Source organism: Nesoenas mayeri (genome assembly GCF_963082525.1).
Source record: "Nesoenas mayeri genome assembly, chromosome: 2".
Taxonomy (NCBI): domain Eukaryota; kingdom Metazoa; phylum Chordata; class Aves; order Columbiformes; family Columbidae; genus Nesoenas; species Nesoenas mayeri.
Genome location: NC_137543.1, coordinates 104158529 through 104176985, shown reverse-complemented (window position 1 = coordinate 104176985; position 18457 = coordinate 104158529). Strand labels below are relative to the sequence as shown.

Below are 18457 nucleotides of genomic sequence, written 5' to 3'. Positions count from 1 at the left end.
TAACTTTTACAGAAAAAATAGCCATGTCTTTCTTTTAGAAGTACATTTCTTAAAAAATTTGAGATTTTTATAAAACTTTTTACCCGTGAAGATAAGTTTCCCGTCAGACCTGTACAAAAAGTTTAACCTTTAAATCCTTGCTTTTTTCAGTTACGGTTGTTGAGTTTTTTGTTTGTTGTTTGTTTGATTTGGTTTTGCTTTAATACTTTTACAAGCTTACAATCTATAAATTCTTTTTAAAAAGTATCTTTCGGGATCGAATTGGTCACAGGCCATACTTTAAAAAGCCAGTGGAGACTCCCTGATTCTATTCTGAAGTGCCTTTTGTTTTTCTCTCTCTCTGGGTATCAATAGTGCAGGTTTATATGGGAATTCAGAGCTCCCTACACGTCCCACAGGAAGCCTGACGTGTGTTGGTGGCAGGGTGCAGCTGCAGCAGCATCCACAGGGACTGCGACTCCCCATTCTCTGCAGGACGCAGAGCTCATCACTCCACGTGCAACTCAGTCAACAGTGTGTGCCCAGCCCCTCCAAGGTCTCTGCGAAGTCCAGCGGCCACGCACAGATGCCAGAAGAGCTGGCATCCAGCCCTCATTTGCTTTCCAAGCTATAGCAGTGAACATCTCCTTTTCCCTTCCCATCGTACCCAGGAAGCGGCTGTCCGTATTTATCCACGCACCAGCAGTAACCTCTCCTTCGGCCTTTGGATGGGCGACACTGAAACAGAAAAAAGACCCAGTTTGTGTTATTTTTGTGTTCTCTGCTCTTAAGTGTTATATAGCAGGGATTCCTGCTTATTTGAGAGCTGCACTTCCACTTGCTTGCTACATCTGACAGAACCAAACAGAATACTTATTACCACTACAAAGTATTACAATAAATGCTTACCTCCTCTGCCCGTCAACCCCTTTGGGTCTCATTACTCCATAATAAAACTGCTCTGAGAACTACCAGAAAAGAGCCTTATTAACTACTCCCTATTATATTAGGCAGCACAGTTGCCCCCTTTGAATACCAGGACTACTTACAACAGTACAGGCTGACAACTGCAACCCATCTTTGGAAAAGAAAGTCAACAGATTTGTTCTGTGCTAAAGCACAGGTCTGGCAAAGATAGCTATTGTACAATAAACACCCTTGGCTTGCATCTGTTTGCTGGAAGAATTTCAATACTGTAGATGACATTTATTAACAGATATATAATCCTTCTGTAATGGAGTTACCACTTCAACAACTGCTAGGTGTACTAGAATTTACATGTGTATTTCCCTACAAATAAGGTTGCTTATATCCTACTCTATAACCTATGTCAGCTTTAGAAGTTGTCTGGTGGATTTGCCTGCAATGCTGACTAACCTGAAACTATGACTAGACAGGCAATGACACTGAACTTCTTTAGAAACAGTAATGCAGTAAAAATACATCATAAATTCTAGTATGTACTAAGTAAGCAATACTCTCCCCAAGAAACCAAGAACGGTAACAACTAGACTGAAGGACATGACGTGCTGCAGGTTGTATTCAGTACGCAACTTTGGACACAGTTACATACTGTGAACCTCTGGGACCCTGTGAGGTTTTCACCTACTTGAAAGACATGTCTCCAGGACACAGACTGCCCAACTTGCTTTGCCATGCTCAACCTCATTGCCAAGACATAGCCTCCACATCAGCTCAAGTTTTAAGATTTGGTGATACAGGATTTGCTGAAACAAATGCTAACAGAAGTGAGTGTTTAGCCAGGACAGACTTATAAGTGAGTCAATGACACAAATATACCTAGCTTTTAAAAGACTGAGGTTTCCATCTGTTTCATCACCAACATGAAAGAAGATAGGCTAGACTGAAGCCACTTACAGCCCTCAACACTGTAAAGCCTATCATGCAAGCAGAACAAGTGCTGCCTCCAGGATCACACTCACAGCAATTCAAGTATTTCAGAGGTTCAGGCTGGTACAAGTCAGGTAAACATTGCCACTACCACGCAACTGCTTGTTCTTCAGAGTCTCACAGGTGTCTCCCATGTGGACAAGGCAGTGGCTTCCACAACTGTCTCTTCCATGTGCAGGTACACAAGGAACCATAAAGCAAGTGTTGGGCTTCACATGCTGCCCAAAGTACCCGACCCTTTCTGTGTCTAGTTTAGGACCCCAGGTGAAAATGGTGGTATTTCAGACAGAACTGCAAATATGGGTCACTCTTGGGACAGCCTGCACCAGCACACTGGCCCCCGAGCCAACTAAATTGTGGCAGCATAGACAAGGATAGACAGTCTTGACTGGACACGTGTGAGATGGGAACAGATCACACATTAGACACAAATTTCTGAACAAGTTTCCATCTTGTTTATTTAAGAGCAAATGAGGTAATGTTAATCACTGTAAGTGTTCGTTAATCTACTCTTGTGATATATTTTTGCGTAACAAACCCAATGCAGAAATCATACCATGCCTTCTCTTTGAACTTATGCGCCTTCTGCATTAGCCCTATGCAAATGCATAGCAGCAGGATAACAAGATCAAGCTTATCATAACCAGCCTATTTTAGGAGAGGGTGAAGAAGTTCAAATCTACTGAGAGAACAGCTACATTAATAATTTGCTAAACTATGTAGTTAGCTGCATTTGAGTTCTAGTTACCTGTTCAGCTGGTTTTCTGCACTAAGTCTTTAAACATAAGTTTTACAACTTATGTTTATTGTCTCACAAGCCTGACCACAGCTTGCATGTATTCTCCAGGATTTTCATGAATGACTGACTGAAGGTCACTGTTGTCAATGGGAAATTTTCCTCCAATTTTGGTGGCAACTGGACTGGACTCTAGCTTAAGTGGTATTAACATTTAGTGACTTAAATTCTTCAGGCCCAAAACTGAGGAATTCACAAACAACAGCCTTTGCACAATTTAAATTTTACAGAAAAGGAAAGTGAGGCAGCAGTTTTTGAGTTGTTTTGCCCAAGAGAGCAGTCACAGATGGAGCCTGAATTAGAGCACAGGACTTCTGGCTGCCAGCCTGGTGCTCTGGCAATGAAACTACACTTCTGCTAATAATAGTAACACAGCCTCCCCTTTTAGAAGTACTATATGAAGCATGTTACACAACATACTGATTCATAGGCTTGCATCACCTTAAAACAAAAGATCAATTAAAGTTATCTCATTTTGTTGGAGGTTTTGATTGCTTTTTACAGTTGTATAATCGATTTTCAGAATTAACTGCAATACAAAGTTAGTCTGCAAGGAACACGTTTCCTACTACTAATATTTTTTTATCTCTTCTAGACAACCCATTTGGAAAACAAAACCCCAAGATTGCTCTACAGCTGAAGTAACACTCTGTGAGGAAACAATTTACGTTTCTCAATATGCAACTTTTTACTATCTGCTCAACAGTAAAGCACTTCTGATTCAAAAGTGATGCTTTTATCACAGAGCAGCTAGCTAGCATGCCTTACAGAAGTAGCGCACAGTTCATATAGAAAAAAAAAAAATCTATTCATCTGAATTTTGTACTTCAGACATATTTCAAGGCTCTGCCCAGCTCTTCTGTATGACTTCACAAGTCCAGAAAGCTGGAAAACTGCCCAAGTAGTGGAGTCAGTAATAACATCTGATAAGAAACACCAGCTGCCAGCTTCCATTCCACCTGCCCCTCTCCCTTCCACAAAGTGCCACAGAGGCATTCGTGGGGCACAGCAAAGCATATGGTATCCCATTGAATTCCTGGTCAACCCAGATATCTCCATGGAGCTACAACTGTGGTCTCCCAGAACAGACTGCAGACAGCACTGACATATACCTCGGGCCATTCTGGCTCCTGCTAAGCCCACCTCTGTTTTCAGTGGAACAATGCCAGCTCACATTTAAGTGAGTATCTGGCTCCAGTATACAAATACTGGGCAATTCTATTAATTGCCCCATATAATAATTCTAATTTCATCAAAACCTTTTTTTTTCCATGCTTGAGGCACAAACATGCCTGTATCAACCTATTCCATAAAAATATACCTATATACTACAGTTGAATAGTACAACCGTACATGTATGATTTCTTAAGACAAAGAATTGTGACTTTTAATAGGTTTGATTTTTTTAAAAGCTCATATATAAACACAAGGTGTGATATATTTTTCACGTTATACCCTGAATAATTTACGTTCTTAAAATTGTTTCACATATGCAAATTACTCCATATGGTTGTTCTTGAAAAGTCAATTTCTAGATATCCACAAATGTCTTGAAAAGTAACTGCTTTCAACTTGACAGGAAGGCAGAATATACTAACATGTGAAGTGCCTTCAGAGTAAGTTTTCCAGGGTGATGATAATTTATCAGGTTCCTACCATCACACACTGTGCTGGTTTGACTGAAAGCAAATTAATTTTCTTCATGCAGTTAGAAAACTTTCTTGTACATAGCTAGTACAGTCATTGTTTGGATTTGGTGTGAGAAGAAGGACATGACACCTCAATACAGAATTAATGTTCTTCCTCAGGTAACTTTCCAATGTCTTTGAGTTGGAGCAAAGAGAATATAAGTGCTACTTGTTATCTTAGTTGTTGCCTGGAAGCCAAGGTCTTTCTGAGTTCTCTGCCTGCAGGTGTGAGGCAGCTGGGAAGGGGTGTATGGGGCAGACCTTGACTGACATACAGACTGATCAATAAGAGTATTTCGTGCCATTAGCATCATGGTTTATATTTGAGTCAGGTTTTCCAGCTGGGGAAAAGGAAATGGAGACCCATTCCAGTTCTGCCCTGCTCCAGTTGACTTCCACTGAGGAGTTTTAAGTTCAGCCTTTTGCCATCCTGCTGTTTTGCAGTGGACCTGTAGGCCTTTCTGTCTTTTTCTCTTCTCTCAGGGTCAGCTGTTCGGGACCAGGGTGCTCACTTCCCAGGACTGGCTGCTCAGTGCAGACAGAGTTCATGAGGCATTGCAATGAGTATCTTTTATTTTATTTTCTATTTTCCATTAAATATGTATAAGTAGTAGTGGTATATTAGTGCTATATTGTTATTTTATTAAACTCTGTTCATGTCAATCCATAAGCTTCTCCCTTCTCTTTTGATTCTCTCTCCTATTTCGGTGAGGGGAGTGAGCAAGCAGCTATTGTGGTTGTGATTGCTAGCTGGGGTTAAACTGTGACACACATATCTACAGTATCATCCTAGGCAGTGGTTTTGGCAGCCATTTTCAGAATTTAAAATTCCTACCTCCTGCTCATTTTTTGATGGATTTACTATTTCCTAACATATTGTTCTGAATTTTGTTGTCACAATAGAATATAACTGAATTACAGATTGAATGCTGCGAATAATAGTAATGAACGAAATAAATACATTCTGCTAATGGCATTAGACACCTAGTCACAGCACGTAAAGTATCAGGCCTACACGCTGATGCTCCAAAACAGAAACCTAACAAACACAATTGTTGCATTGCCTTTTGGCAGGACTCACTGACTTCTCAAACAGATGTTATTTTCTAAGAGTTAATTTTATAAGGGCAACTAAAATACATTATTTTGGGTTTGTACTTTGTTCGTGTGAGAAACAGCCTGCCTCTGTAACCCCTGCCTGTGAAGGCCTGTTCCCAGGGTTGATTTAGGCTCATTTATAGGAGAAGCACTCCTACTGTGTTTCACGTAACATATATATAGTCACGTGGGCTCCATTTGTGGGCATTTCCTACAAGATCCCAAGTTGTCTCAAACTACCATTAAAACCACTGGACCTGTCTAAATGGGCACAGCATTTGACAAGGGTGGCCAGGTATGAAATTGCCCCTTAATCTTCTATGTTTGCTGACTGGATGGGCTCTTGCACCTAGTACAGGAAACTTTCCTAGATCAGTTTGAAAGTCTCCAGGCAGCACAGATACCACAGAGGGCAGAAGTATGTCTTAGTTCCACATCAACACCTTATTCTCATAAATCAGCTTCTAGGAAAAAAAGACTAGGTAAGCGTATTATCTGTCTTTCCTATTTTTTTTTCCATCTGTATTTCCTTTTTTTCTGCCTCACTGGCAGATCTATGACTGCACATTAATGTACAGTCATCCTTTAAAGTAAGGCACTTTAATAGATGCTTACTGTGGATCAGATTTACTACACAGACATGCCAGAGACTGCATGCAAACCATCACCTTTTTGCTATCAATGCAAAAACCTCAGAGTCTGATGACCGATGAAGAGAAGTTCTACTGAACAAAGTAAATACCAATCTGTGATTTTCTGTAACACCGAGAGAATTAAAAGGGCTACAGTACGCTTGTGTGCCTTGAATGCAGTTAAATGATGTGCTGTTGTAGAGCAGCTAAGCAAATACTTTCATGGCACAGGCACAAAACACGATCCCAGTATCACACTACATAGCAGTCTGACACTTTTTTCTGAACAAATGCAGAATGAGATGTGACCATTGCTTTCTGCTGGCTTACACACAGTGGGACATGAATGACATAGGCTTTTCAAAACTTCAGACAACAGAAAGAAACTCTGTCCTTGCTTGGGAGTTGCCACCACCTGGGGAAAAAGCTGTGGAACACAGACAAGCTCAGCAGCATGGACTGAAAAAGGTCAAACAGTGTAGTCAATGCTACACTTATGGCAGAAGGAAAGGCTGGAATATTCACCCCTACAGCAAATGCTCCACCTGACACTGCCAGCTTAATGCAGAGCTCCAGGGAATACCTGAAAGGAAAAGACTGTTTCTAAGAAAGCTGGAAGCCAAAAAAAAGAGAGACACCATTCCTAAAGTCAGGTTGCATGGCTGGAGGTTGACCTCTCACTTCAAACCAATGAACTGCATTAGCTAGTAACACAGAGCCAGCCTCTCCTTTGGTTCCCAGAGAGGCTGATTTGTATAAATCCAAATGGAAGAGACAAGATGGTTCACAAACAAAATCCGTCCTTAATGAGAGTTTTCCTGGAGGAAAATCTTGAAACATTTGAATTCAGAAAATTTTGGAATTATACCAAGAAACACATTTGGAGGCAGGTCACTAACTTAAACACTGGCATTAGATGTCATGTGCACGCTAAGCAAAGAACCTGGCAGGTCTTGCTCTTTTCCAAGTTCCTGAATGGGCTTCAAGGGCAGCACTGAATGGAGAATGCTGCCATAGCTCAACCCAACACAAAGAAAGCATGAATACCTGCAGTTTAGTTCTACGTTTGTCAATAAAGGTCATAACCCTAGAACCCCAGAGGGATGAGAAGCCATCCTTACCACAGAGTAACTACTAGATGTATCACTTTCATGATAACATGACCTGGATTTTGGAAGCGATCTGTGTAGCACATAAAGGACAGATATACACCTTTCTCAAGTTGCTTTTTGTAATATGACCCAGTGAAGTTCTTCTAGGAACTCTCAAGCCGCTATTTACAATTCAAAGCATTGATCTATTGCAGTCATATGGTGACTGCAGCATTTAGCTCTGTAGGTTATTATAGAGGCACTGCTTTTTTTAAACCAAAGGGCATTAGTATCTAGGACACCGGCCAACCCATGTGTGATTAGGTATGAAGTTTCTTAAATGAATCTGTTGTCATGACCAACACAAAATAAAAACACTGTCCCCACTTGACAAGGTTCAGCACTATCAGATCAGGTCCTAAAGCTGGAAATGAACTAGTTTCTCTGTAAAATGATACATAATGCACCTTACTGGCAAGATCCTTCAGCAAAGATGCTAAAAAGGTGAAGTGCATTCATTGACATGATAAAGACTGTACTTACTTGCTTTTTCTTGTAGAACCCCTTCTTGTCACAATTTGGAATATGAAAACCCCTGGGACTCAAGACATTCAGGATTTTTAGGTGGTTTAAAGTGTCTTCCATTTCTCTACGACAGGGACCCTGTTAACAAGCATGTTTTAGAGAACAGATGAAGGCTTATTCCCAAACGTTGTCTTTTACACAAGAGTTAATAAACCTTGAAAGGGCAAGAATCCCAAACCTAAACAAATCTATTAGAACAAAGGGGTGGCTGGATATGTCAAAAGGCAGACCATTCACAGATAAAATTCTGGCTTTCTGCTTTATTCAGGATAAACTGATTTCTAAACACTGAAGGGCCTACGCTATGCTGAGGCACAGACTGGCATTTCCAGTTCAAATCACACCCGCATATACCTACAAGAAGGCTTAACCAGTACATAAATAAATCATATATAACATAAGTTAGGTTTGGAAAAGGTAGCCTTGCACCAAGTGGGAAAATATGAAGATAGGCAACTGGAAATACACCACTTGGTAGATTTTCCCTAATGCCATTTGATTTTTATGATTCTGCTGGATTTGAAAGCTTAAATGAAGTTGATTTAATTGAAAACAAGTTGCTTGGCATATCGTATCCACATAGATAAAAATATTAGAACTTTGGACAGCAATTCTCAGTTTCAGCTGGACCAAACGGATGCTGCCATGCAAAGGAATGGTTGCACACAGGACTCTCATTAGATGAGTATGCCACTTTTTGCCTCACTTTCTCCATCTGCAAAAGGCTGACAACAATGTAGAGAGCATCAACTCTAGGACAATGAGCCAAAAAGAACTTCCAGAAGCAGTTCTAAGAACATGTCTCAAGCACCAACTAATTATTTCTCAATGCAGCATTTCAGCGTAAGAAGTGTTACAAGCCCCACTTTGCAGTCAGAAAACCAGAAGTGGAAAAGTTCACATTTTGCCAGAGGCCAAGAAGGCAGTCAGTGTCAGCAGTGGGATTTGGATTCAATAGTCAAAGCCTACAAACTCTGTGCTTAGCCACACTCCTGTCTGGGCACATTACTGACTCAGCCCACCAGCCTGCTTCTTCAGCGGAGACCTGAAAAAACTTCTTTGCACAGTTGCATAGATTTAAAATGTTTAAGTTGCTGTATCAACCTAAAGACTCATCTGGTGCAATTTTTAATTAGTGAAGTAACGACATTTATACTTTCAAGTGGTAATATTAATAGTTTGCTCATGTAAAGTGCCTTTCATGTGAATGTCTGAAAGCATACAGACTCCACAGCTCTACTGGAGTTTAAAATTTATTTTCCTGGTTAGCAAAGACATTCCTTGTTGCTTTCATACATTTTCTTTCAGTATCAATCTCATAAGGTCTAAATATGCACTTTAAATTGCTGCTCTTATTGGTGGTTCCTTAAAAAAAAATGAAACTGCTCAGACATGCTGACTGCAAATCACACACATTCAAAGACATAGTCCCAAATTAGGCCTACAAAAAGATCAGCAGTTTTTATTATTATTATTTTGAAGCATGCTTCCAAAGTCAGAGATATCAGTATCAAGAGCCAACACGCAGACACAGCTATAAGGACATTTGCTGACAAAGGCTTCTTTCCTCAGTGGACTTATTTCTGGTTCTTACAGAGACCAGCAGCCTTGGTAAGGCAGTGCACCTTTTCTCATTAGGCCCACCTACCACATATAAGATATGTTCATCCTAGCTAAGACCAGGACCCTGTTCCTTCAGAGCTACCAAAATTCATTCTTTTACTGTAGGCAGTTTACTTCACATTTTTGGGAGGAGGACATGACAGAAGGCAGATACTGAAGTGTTTTTACTAGGCGGCTGGACATCAGCGAGAAACAAAACATGCAGCTTCACCACCCTTGCTGTGTTAACTTGGAGGCCACACTCTCTTCAGACACAGCTTTCCTCCTCATACAGGTTTCAAAAACACCTTTTTCAGATCGGAAGCCATGTCTCGTTTCACCATGACTGTTTTGATGAAAAGTCAAAGTATATATAGACATATTTTTTTAGACCATCTGGCACAGGCATAAGGATAACCACCAGGTTATCAGCCAGGATGTCCAGGAACAAGAATTAGTCTCCCCTCAGGTTCGCCACACTTCAGTTACCCTGCAAATCCACTGGGCACAGTTGACAGGAAGCAAGAGCAGCTCGTTAGCTCCTGTGGTGAGCCTTTGCATATAGGCAATGGCACCAAATGATGACTGCAAGTGGTAGTGGTGTTAAGCACATCATGCAAACAATGGCTGATCAGTCAAAATCCTAATCCTCAACCCAACCTGAGTTTATCTCCTGTGATTTGTGCCATGGAGTGTGAACACAATGCCACTACACTGAACGTGAAACATCTTTTTTTCCATTACTGCAATACAATTATGCTGTTTGCAACCAAATTTAATTATGACACTATTAACACACATTTGTGTGAGTGGAGTTGGGACAGGTTTAATTACACGATGAACAAGAACTTTCCCTCTCTAAGAAATGACTTAGTGAAAATCATACTCGTATCAATGTAAACATTATTGCATTAGGCCTCCATATTTTCTGAACTTGATCTGCTTGGTCTGCTGATTGTCTCCATTTGTGGATCCAATAGTTTTACTGGTTAAACAGCCAGAATACCCTAAATAGCTAAAATTCCCACCACTTAGTTATTTAGTTAATTTATTTATCTTGTCCTATGCACAACATGCATATGCATCCACATGCACACTCACATGCTGGGAAATGCCTTTCCATTTACAAAAGTACTTACGTATTCAGTCTCTTGTTTGGATTCAGAAGAGAAATTAAGTGTATCTGTACTCTGTGAATCATATTCCACTTTATAGCGCTGCGTATTTTTGGCTTGCACTTTCCTGATGATATCTATTTTGATGTGTGGAGGATGAGATTTGGAATCTGGCACCCTATGAGAGTTTGGGACGGCCTGATTTTCTATGCTGCTGGTACTCCGGTCATCTTCTTCTGAATCACTGGAATTTCCTTCAAGAAAAATGAATGCAGTGAAGAAACAATGTTAATCAACTGCCAGCTGCATCTGGGAGGGCAACAAGCCACTAGATCATTCTACATGTTTAATTTTCCTTTACAAAATGGCAATATATAAAAAGATTAACAACTTAGCATTCTGCATGCATCGGCACTTTTGTTGCCAAGCAATAACTCTTGTAACTGAAGCATCCCCTTGTTCCTGGCAGCCTCACAAGGTACGTCATTGCACCACCCGTGGTGACTGCCCAACACCTGAAAACTGGCTAACCCTACTTTGCTGCAAGCCACCACTGCCCCGGTTTCTTGCCCCTGGGTGTCTGCTGCAGGTTAGCCTGCCGGCAGGAGGGGGCAGGTCTGTGGGGTGGCGCAGTGAGAGCCCGCGGCAGCTCTGCCAGGAGCGCTGAGCCTTTCCCTTCGCAACTGCTGACCCACAGCTGATTTAATCAACTTCAGTTAAACGCGGCTGGCTTGGGTAACTCATTGGCTGTAGGTCTGACTCTGCCTTCCCCAGGATGGTATTTATTTATTTATTTTTAAAGAGGATTTAATACAAAAAGTTTAACCACATTGAGTTTCATGGTTCTAGACAGTTACTTTTAATACTTTCTTAATTTTATTCAACATACAGAACGGGAAAGTAAAAAGCACATTTTCATTCTTCTGCTATTAAAATCAGAAACATTTCTAGGTGTACAAAGTACATTTTAAAGCTACTGGACAAAAAAATGCCATTCATTCTGTAACTGTGTCAGAGGACAAATATCTGCTTTCATTATGAGCTTCAAAAATATTTTCTCTTTAAACTACCATTCACAAAAATACAGGAAAAGCACATTTTTTCTGAAATTCTGCATAAGCCCAGTGTTCTTGTACCTTCTGAGGTATTTGTCTACACTGCATTTCTCCCTCTTACGTAGACTCCTGCAGTATAACTGTAACTGGCTGCATTTCCTCCATGGAATTTTTCAAGTTTGGATATTCCTATCAGCTAACCAGCTAACTCCCACTAGATGCTGCCTTGGCTGCTGGCCACTTTTTTTTTGTTAAGGAAATCATATTGGGAGTGCACAGTGATAACTGACATGCACAGAACATCCTGGAAATCTGTATTAAAATTGTACTTGATGGCTCATTGAAAAACCACAAAAGCCAAGAAATTCTGTGCTAAACCTGAAAGCCCATGTTCAGATAGCCCATCGACTCTAAATAGTTCAGAGGCAGTACAGTGGCACTGCCAATACACAGGAATAGGGAAGAAGGAAGAATAACTCGAGTTAACATCTTGGTACTGGTGGTTTCTGTGTAGCCACTGCTGGCAATGGACATAATTGACCAGGAAAATCCAACTCCCAGTGCAAATGGATTAAGGAAGTTTAAGACTTAAGTCTAAATCTCCTGGCTTTTGTGGGTTTAACTCAGTCTCTCAGTGGTATTTGTACATCTTTTTGGTGGTTTGATGTCCCGTTTTTTAACAGTGGTGGGTTTTTTTTTTCAACATACTCAATGAAGTCAGCGAGAAATGAACACAATGTTATAAACCCGAATCTCCTAAATATAAATACTATGCCTACTAGGTTTTCTGCAGTCAAACCAGTTCATGAGACTGCCTCCTCTACTAAAAACAAGTAGAAAATATTCTTAATATCCATTAAATAACTACAAGGCCGGTCATTTCAGTTTAGGTAGACCATCGCGTTTCAAAAGCACTTCATACACTTCAATTTGCAATGGTCATAATGCCACATTTTAAACTATAAACCATATTTCATTAACTCAGCTTCACAAAACTTGGTGCTATGTTAGCTTTACACCCTTGTAAGAGAAACAAAACTGCTATGAGATTTACTTGTTCTTTTAAAAACCAGATTAGAAAGGTTGCACATGCACACTACTACTTAACACTTTAGTGCCCCTAAAAAATGGAAAGTCAGTGGCCTACTACAGTTACTGTTAAGAAGCTACTGTAATGTATGCCACCCCATACCAATTTCTAGCAATTTCTGTAAACAAGGAACATACCCAATGTGTAACATGTCCTGCAGGACCCCGCTGTGTGCAAGGGAGATCATGTGAGGCTGCTGGGGGGGGGAGGAGGGGAGAGGCAGGGGGCATGTACCAGGGAGTGTTGGATTTAGAGCTCCAAGTGGAGTGGTCCCCACGAGAGAGAGCATTACATGTCACACAGGTTCAGCATACTTATTCCTTCTTGCACCCCAGGTTTGCAACCTTCACTCCTTGAATGTGAACTGCAAGAGTCCTACTTTGCACTTTTTAAGAAACCAAAGCTCCTACTGATTTCGAAATCCAAGTTCTCCCTCAGCCAAGAATGCAGAAACACAAACTTGGCATTTTGACTATTTAGGCTGAAAACAAAGATTTTCAGCACAGTGCAGCTCCACCTTCACCCTTCTCTTTCTCCAGCAGTACTCCTCCATTAAAAAGCACCAACTCTCAAGTATGGAGAGGATGCCCCTTGTTTCCAATTCGTGTAAAAGATGAATATGTGGAGCCAAGTTCATATGACGAAGGAAGCTGCTCCATGTTCCACTGAGATATAAAAGTTCAGTTCCAATCCCAAACATACTGTGATACTGTGTGATACTGTGAACTCTCCGCCATTCAAACTGTCACAGTTAAGGAGCAGCAGAAGTAATTATTATAAGGCATCTCCTACTCTCACAGCAGCCAGTTAGCCAGAGCACTGGTTCTTCCTTCAGCTAAGGAGGGGCCAGCCAAGGAGTCACTGTAACCAAGCAAAAAGACTCCTGGCTTTTTAAAGATGCTAGCAGTGAAATGCCTTTTGACACACTTTTTTATTAAATAAATGTTAACATACTTGCTGTTGGTTGGCAAACACTTCAATTAAATGTTTGCACAGAGGGACTGTGCCTTCTTGATCTGAATCCCAAGTTTCCCTCTCTTAAGTTTCCAAATGTGCGTGGCTAACAGAACTTTTTCCAACCATCCCTTCCTCTTCAAACAAAACAAAACCCACTCTGTGAACATCTCATTTACAAGACATGTAAAAGGTAAGGGAAAGTCTCATGTAACTAAAGATTTATTTGCAGTGCAGGCAAAAAACCAATGTCTGCTTAAATACGACTGTGCAAATGCTTTGTTCTGAATAACCACCTTCCCAGGCCAAGGAAATATTTTCCTTTTTTTTTTTTCCTTTTTTTTTTCTCTGTGCTTAGCATTCCTCTGACTTAGCCATGCTGCAGCACAGAAGTTAGGCCACACTCTGCAGTTTGCTAGCAGCCTCTTTCCAGGAACACTGTGGGCAGATCGCGACGGTTTCACGCTCTCTCCATCCAGGCTGTGGTGCCTGGCAGCTCCACGCACCCGCAAGAGCAACACGCAATCTCTCCCCAGCCCCCCCATTTTTTTTTTTTTAAAGAGAGCAACTCTGCCTCTTTTGCGAGGAGCTACTTCTTAGTATCGGTCTTAAAAGAAAACACATACATAAACAAAGGTATATGACGTAAATCTTGCTTTCCTCTGGCAAAAGCACCCCGCCTTCAAAACGATTTCGGCTACGTGGCTGCTCTAGGACCCCCCGCGGACCGGCAGCCGCCAGCCAGCGACCGAGGGGCCTTTCCGGAGGAACAGGTCTGCTGCAAGCCTGCCGGCGCCTCCACCCCCGGCCTGCTGCGTACAACTTTTTAACTTAACAAAAAAAAAAAAAAAAAAAAAAGACAAGGAAGGAGCGAACAAGAAAAGAAAAGGAAGCAGCACACATGCTTGCGATCTCGTCATGCTTCTTCGCCTCCCACCCCAACACGCAGCCCCCTTACCTGCAGCGTGCGGTCCCGGCAGGAGGAAGGCCCGCAGCTTGCTGCCCGCCGTGATGTTGGTGCAGAGCCCGCGGCCCTCCAGCAGCGCCTGCAGTGGCCGAGTCTCCTCCCGCCGTGGCTGGCAGCTGAGGCCGGCGCCGCAGCGCTCGGTGTAAATGCCGCAGGGCTGTCCCGGGCGCAAAGCGCAGGTGAGGCAGCAGCCACAGCCCGGCTCCCGCACCCGCTCGGCGCAGTCGGGCTGCAGGGGCTTGCATTGCTGCAGCGCCCGCGCGTCGCAGGGCTCGCAGCGGACCACCGGCCCCGCCAGCGCCGCCGCCGCCCGCCGGACCAGCAGCGCCAGCGTCGCCGCCGCCACTGCCCACAGCACGCCGGGCCGCGGCACCATGGCAACCAGCAGAGGGGGGGGCCGCCGGGAGGCGCCCCCGCGCACCCCCGGCCGGGGAGCGGGACGGGCAGAGCACCGCGCGGGCACGCACACGCCGCCGCTCGCCCGCAAGAGCGCGGCCGTCGCGAGCGGAGGGCAGCGGAGCCCGCGCACAGTCCGCGCCGCCTCTGATGGGGCTGCGGGGAGACGAGCCCCCAGTCACTCGTAGCCCTACAAGCGCAGGCAGGCAGGAGAGCTGCGTTGCCGGCACACGCACGTCGACTCTTTCTTCAGCCGCCTGCCCCTAATCACATAAAGGTAGTAAGAGCCCGCTAGCAACAAAGACAACTTTTTCCTTCTTTTTCCCCTCGCCTCTATCAGTTGGCTTGACGCTAACTTTTTTTGACCACACACAACACTCAAGGGAAAGAAAAAAAAAAAAAAAAGCCTTGTAAAAGGAAACAAAAAAAACCCCCACAAACCAACAACCAAAAACAAGCCAAGCCCAGATGGTCTGAAGAAAACTTGGTCCAAAAAGGCTTCAGCAAAGACAGAGAAAGAGTGCAGGTGAATAGGAAAAAATAGAGAAAGGAAAAAAATAAATTAAGAAAGCAATATTCCCTTCGTTTTATTCTCGTTGTCGTCTCCTATCCACCCCCATTCCCCGCCACTCTGCACCCATCTGTCCCGCAGTGCCGCCCGGCCCCGCCCTATATAGCGCCGCGGCTGCCGGCCCGCCCCGCGCCATGAATAACGAGCGGCGCGGAGCGGCGGGGAGCGCCGGCCCTCGCCAAATCCAGGTTTCGGTCACGGAGGCCTGGGCGGGCTGTGCGGGGGGCTGGGGGGCGCGGCGATGCCGGGGGGTGCGGCGGTGCCGAGGGTTTACAGGCACCTCTTAGAAATCAGCTGTAAGGGGTACGGCTCTGTGAGAGCTGCCTTTTGTTTCAAGAAAAAGGGGGGGGAGGGGGGTGTTGCCTTGGCACCGGGAGCGGAGACACGGGCAAAGCTCGCGGAGAGTGTCCTTTTTTGGACTCCCGTCTACAATCCCGTCTGCTTTAGGTCTGACTGAAAGCCCCGACCATTGAGGAGGCGTTGCCTTTGCTTACACACGCACACACACGCACGCAGGCAGGTTCAGGGCATGCCTTGGGACCGGCTTACAACTCACATGACAGCTGCATTTCCTAGGAAGATGGGGGGAAATGTGTATGGGCACACGCACACGCTCGCGCCAGCTATCGCTCTCTCGCGCTCTTTCCCCCACCCCCCCCAAGATGTTGCTCTCTGGCACAGGACTCGGTCCATGTGGTGCCCCAGCCTCGTGGATGTGCCTCCCACAACTATATCTTTTTTAAAGTGTTTTCTGAACTCTTAAACTTTTCCCTCCCTCCGTAAGAACGGTTTCCATTGCAATATCCTCACAAATCTAGGGAGAAAAAAATAAAACAAAACACAACAGCGAAACCTTATGTGGATTTTGCACAATGCATGTGTCTGTATTCTGCTACTGCAAATTCTGCCCCCATTCTGCTTGACTTATTTCATTCCCCCTGTTAACTTGGCTTAACTTTGATTGAGAAAATCTGAATTAGCAATGCCAAAATACATGACCATCACTTTTGAAGCTCTCCTACGAGCTCATCCAGAAAGCAATGATGAGGTGTATATGTAGACATATATATGGTGTTTTGTTCATAGGAGCCTGCTCCTTGTGCAAAATAAAACCAAGAATGCTTGCAGATACTGGCTTATACAAATATATTCTGCCATAGGAATGGACAACTGCTCTGTTTTCAACTCCTTCATCATTGACACTGAAGCTCACCTTCCCATAGTTCATCAGCTGCTCATGTGTCTAAATGCAGAGAAGAGTGGAATATATACATTATTGCTCAAGGTACTGGCCATGATACTGTGAATCTTGAAAACTGCACTTTTTACAAATCTGATCTTTTTAGATAATTCAAATAAATTATTCAGTTTGTTTTCTCTGTTCTTTATTTAGTAATAATATGCTTCAGATATCATCTTGAAAGGGGCACCATACATAGCAGGATAAAAATATCTATCTGATTTGATGTATGAGAAATATGGTGTAAGAGTATATAGAGACTTTTCCTCAGAAAATTAAATAAAAGATGTGATGGAAGAGAGATTACCCGTGCTTAATGCTCTGATGGGTGACCCTACCAAGGCTTTTCAGCCTTCTTTTGTCCTCTTGCTCATTTTGTTAATTGACCAAAAGAGGTCGCAGGTTGTCAAGGATTGAATTAGAGATTCAATAAATCTATGAGAGCTCATCTATAAAGGAGGAATTGACATGCACAATTTACTGCATGTTTGATTTCAGGATTGTGGGGTTGTTGTTTTGAGACTGTTGCAGGAAAGCCTGCTGTTACCTTTTTATTTTACTTTGGTTTCAATAACTTTGTAGGTGACGAAGTCTGAAAATCTTTGGAATTGTCGGGCAGTATGTATCAGGAGAACTCAGATTAGGTCTACCAGACAGAGGCCTTCCTTTCTGCTCTAGCAGTAACATGGTAGGGTAGCACTGTACACTGTATATATATATCTTTTTGGTTGGGGTGAGCTTTTACAGCATGCTGCTTTCAAAACTGCAAAAATAAAGCAGGGGAAATGCTGAGAGAAGATAAATAAAATGGGGCAAAGGGAATTAGGGGACAGAAGGAATGAAAGAGAGCAACCTTTTCCTTCACTACAGTTGTATACCTCTTACATACTAATACCAGTGTGACTTGCATTTCAAACTGTAGCATGTATATTTTCATCAAGCTGAAATTTTATTCCCACCATCAGAAATACTTCTTTTTCCTTATCTTCATTCTCTTATAACATTCCACAAACTTAGTTGTGCATCATTTTGAAGTCTGATATTTGCAACATCATGAAATAAAAGTGGTCCACTTTTTTTTTTTTAAATTTGTTTTAAATACACAATTGGTGAACTTGGTATATATTTTTAAATCAAGGTACTTTGAAGAAAAAGCAGTCCAAATGGAAAATTAACACTGCCAAAGATGTGGCTATATCACCTTTGCAATAAATGAGTACAAAGCCAATGATGTGTCAAAGATCAGGTTGGCCTAACAGCTTTTGCTAAACAATTAGCTATTTGTACTGTCTTAACCAATGGGCACTACGTTACAATGCATTTATATGAATGAAAGAATTTGGTTCAAAGCCCTGCTTGGCAATCAGAAGACGGATACCAATGTATATGGAAGGTCGGGTAAGAAATTTTTAAAGAAAAATATTAAAAACCCCCACATCTATAGCTAACAGCTGCATTATGCTTACAGACCAAACTATAGTAATATCGATGGAACTCTTCTATGTGGACAAGGTCAAGGGCTAAATATGCAAAATACAATGTTTGTAAAACTGTACCAAATGTGAACTTCCACATTCACATTTACTGTTTATTCCAGATGGTTTGAAATTTTTTTTTTTCGTGCTTATTCAGCTTTATTGGGAGTAGAGGGAGAGATGAAAGTCATGTAGGGTCATAATGAACCTCT

At 42.6% G+C, this 18457-nt stretch overlaps 1 protein-coding gene across 2 annotated transcripts; it reads right to left on the bottom strand.

Moving 5' to 3' along the window:
- Positions 1–591: 591 nt before the first annotated feature.
- On the bottom strand, positions 592–15121 carry IGFBP3 (insulin like growth factor binding protein 3; the record flags this gene model as incomplete). Of its 2 annotated transcripts, none has more annotated exons than XM_080339387.1 (4): positions 14542–15121; positions 10522–10741; positions 7739–7858; positions 592–717 (listed from the first exon to the last, which is right to left on the bottom strand). In XM_080339387.1, the coding sequence occupies exons 1-4, from the start codon at positions 14937–14939 to the stop codon at positions 592–594; spliced, it is 864 nt and encodes a 287-aa protein (XP_080195513.1). In that variant the 5' UTR covers positions 14940–15121. The 2 variants fall into 2 exon arrangements, with proteins under 2 accessions (XP_080195513.1, XP_080195514.1); XM_080339388.1 differs by having other exon boundaries at positions 10522–10751; positions 14555–15121.
- Positions 15122–18457: the final 3336 nt, after the last annotated feature.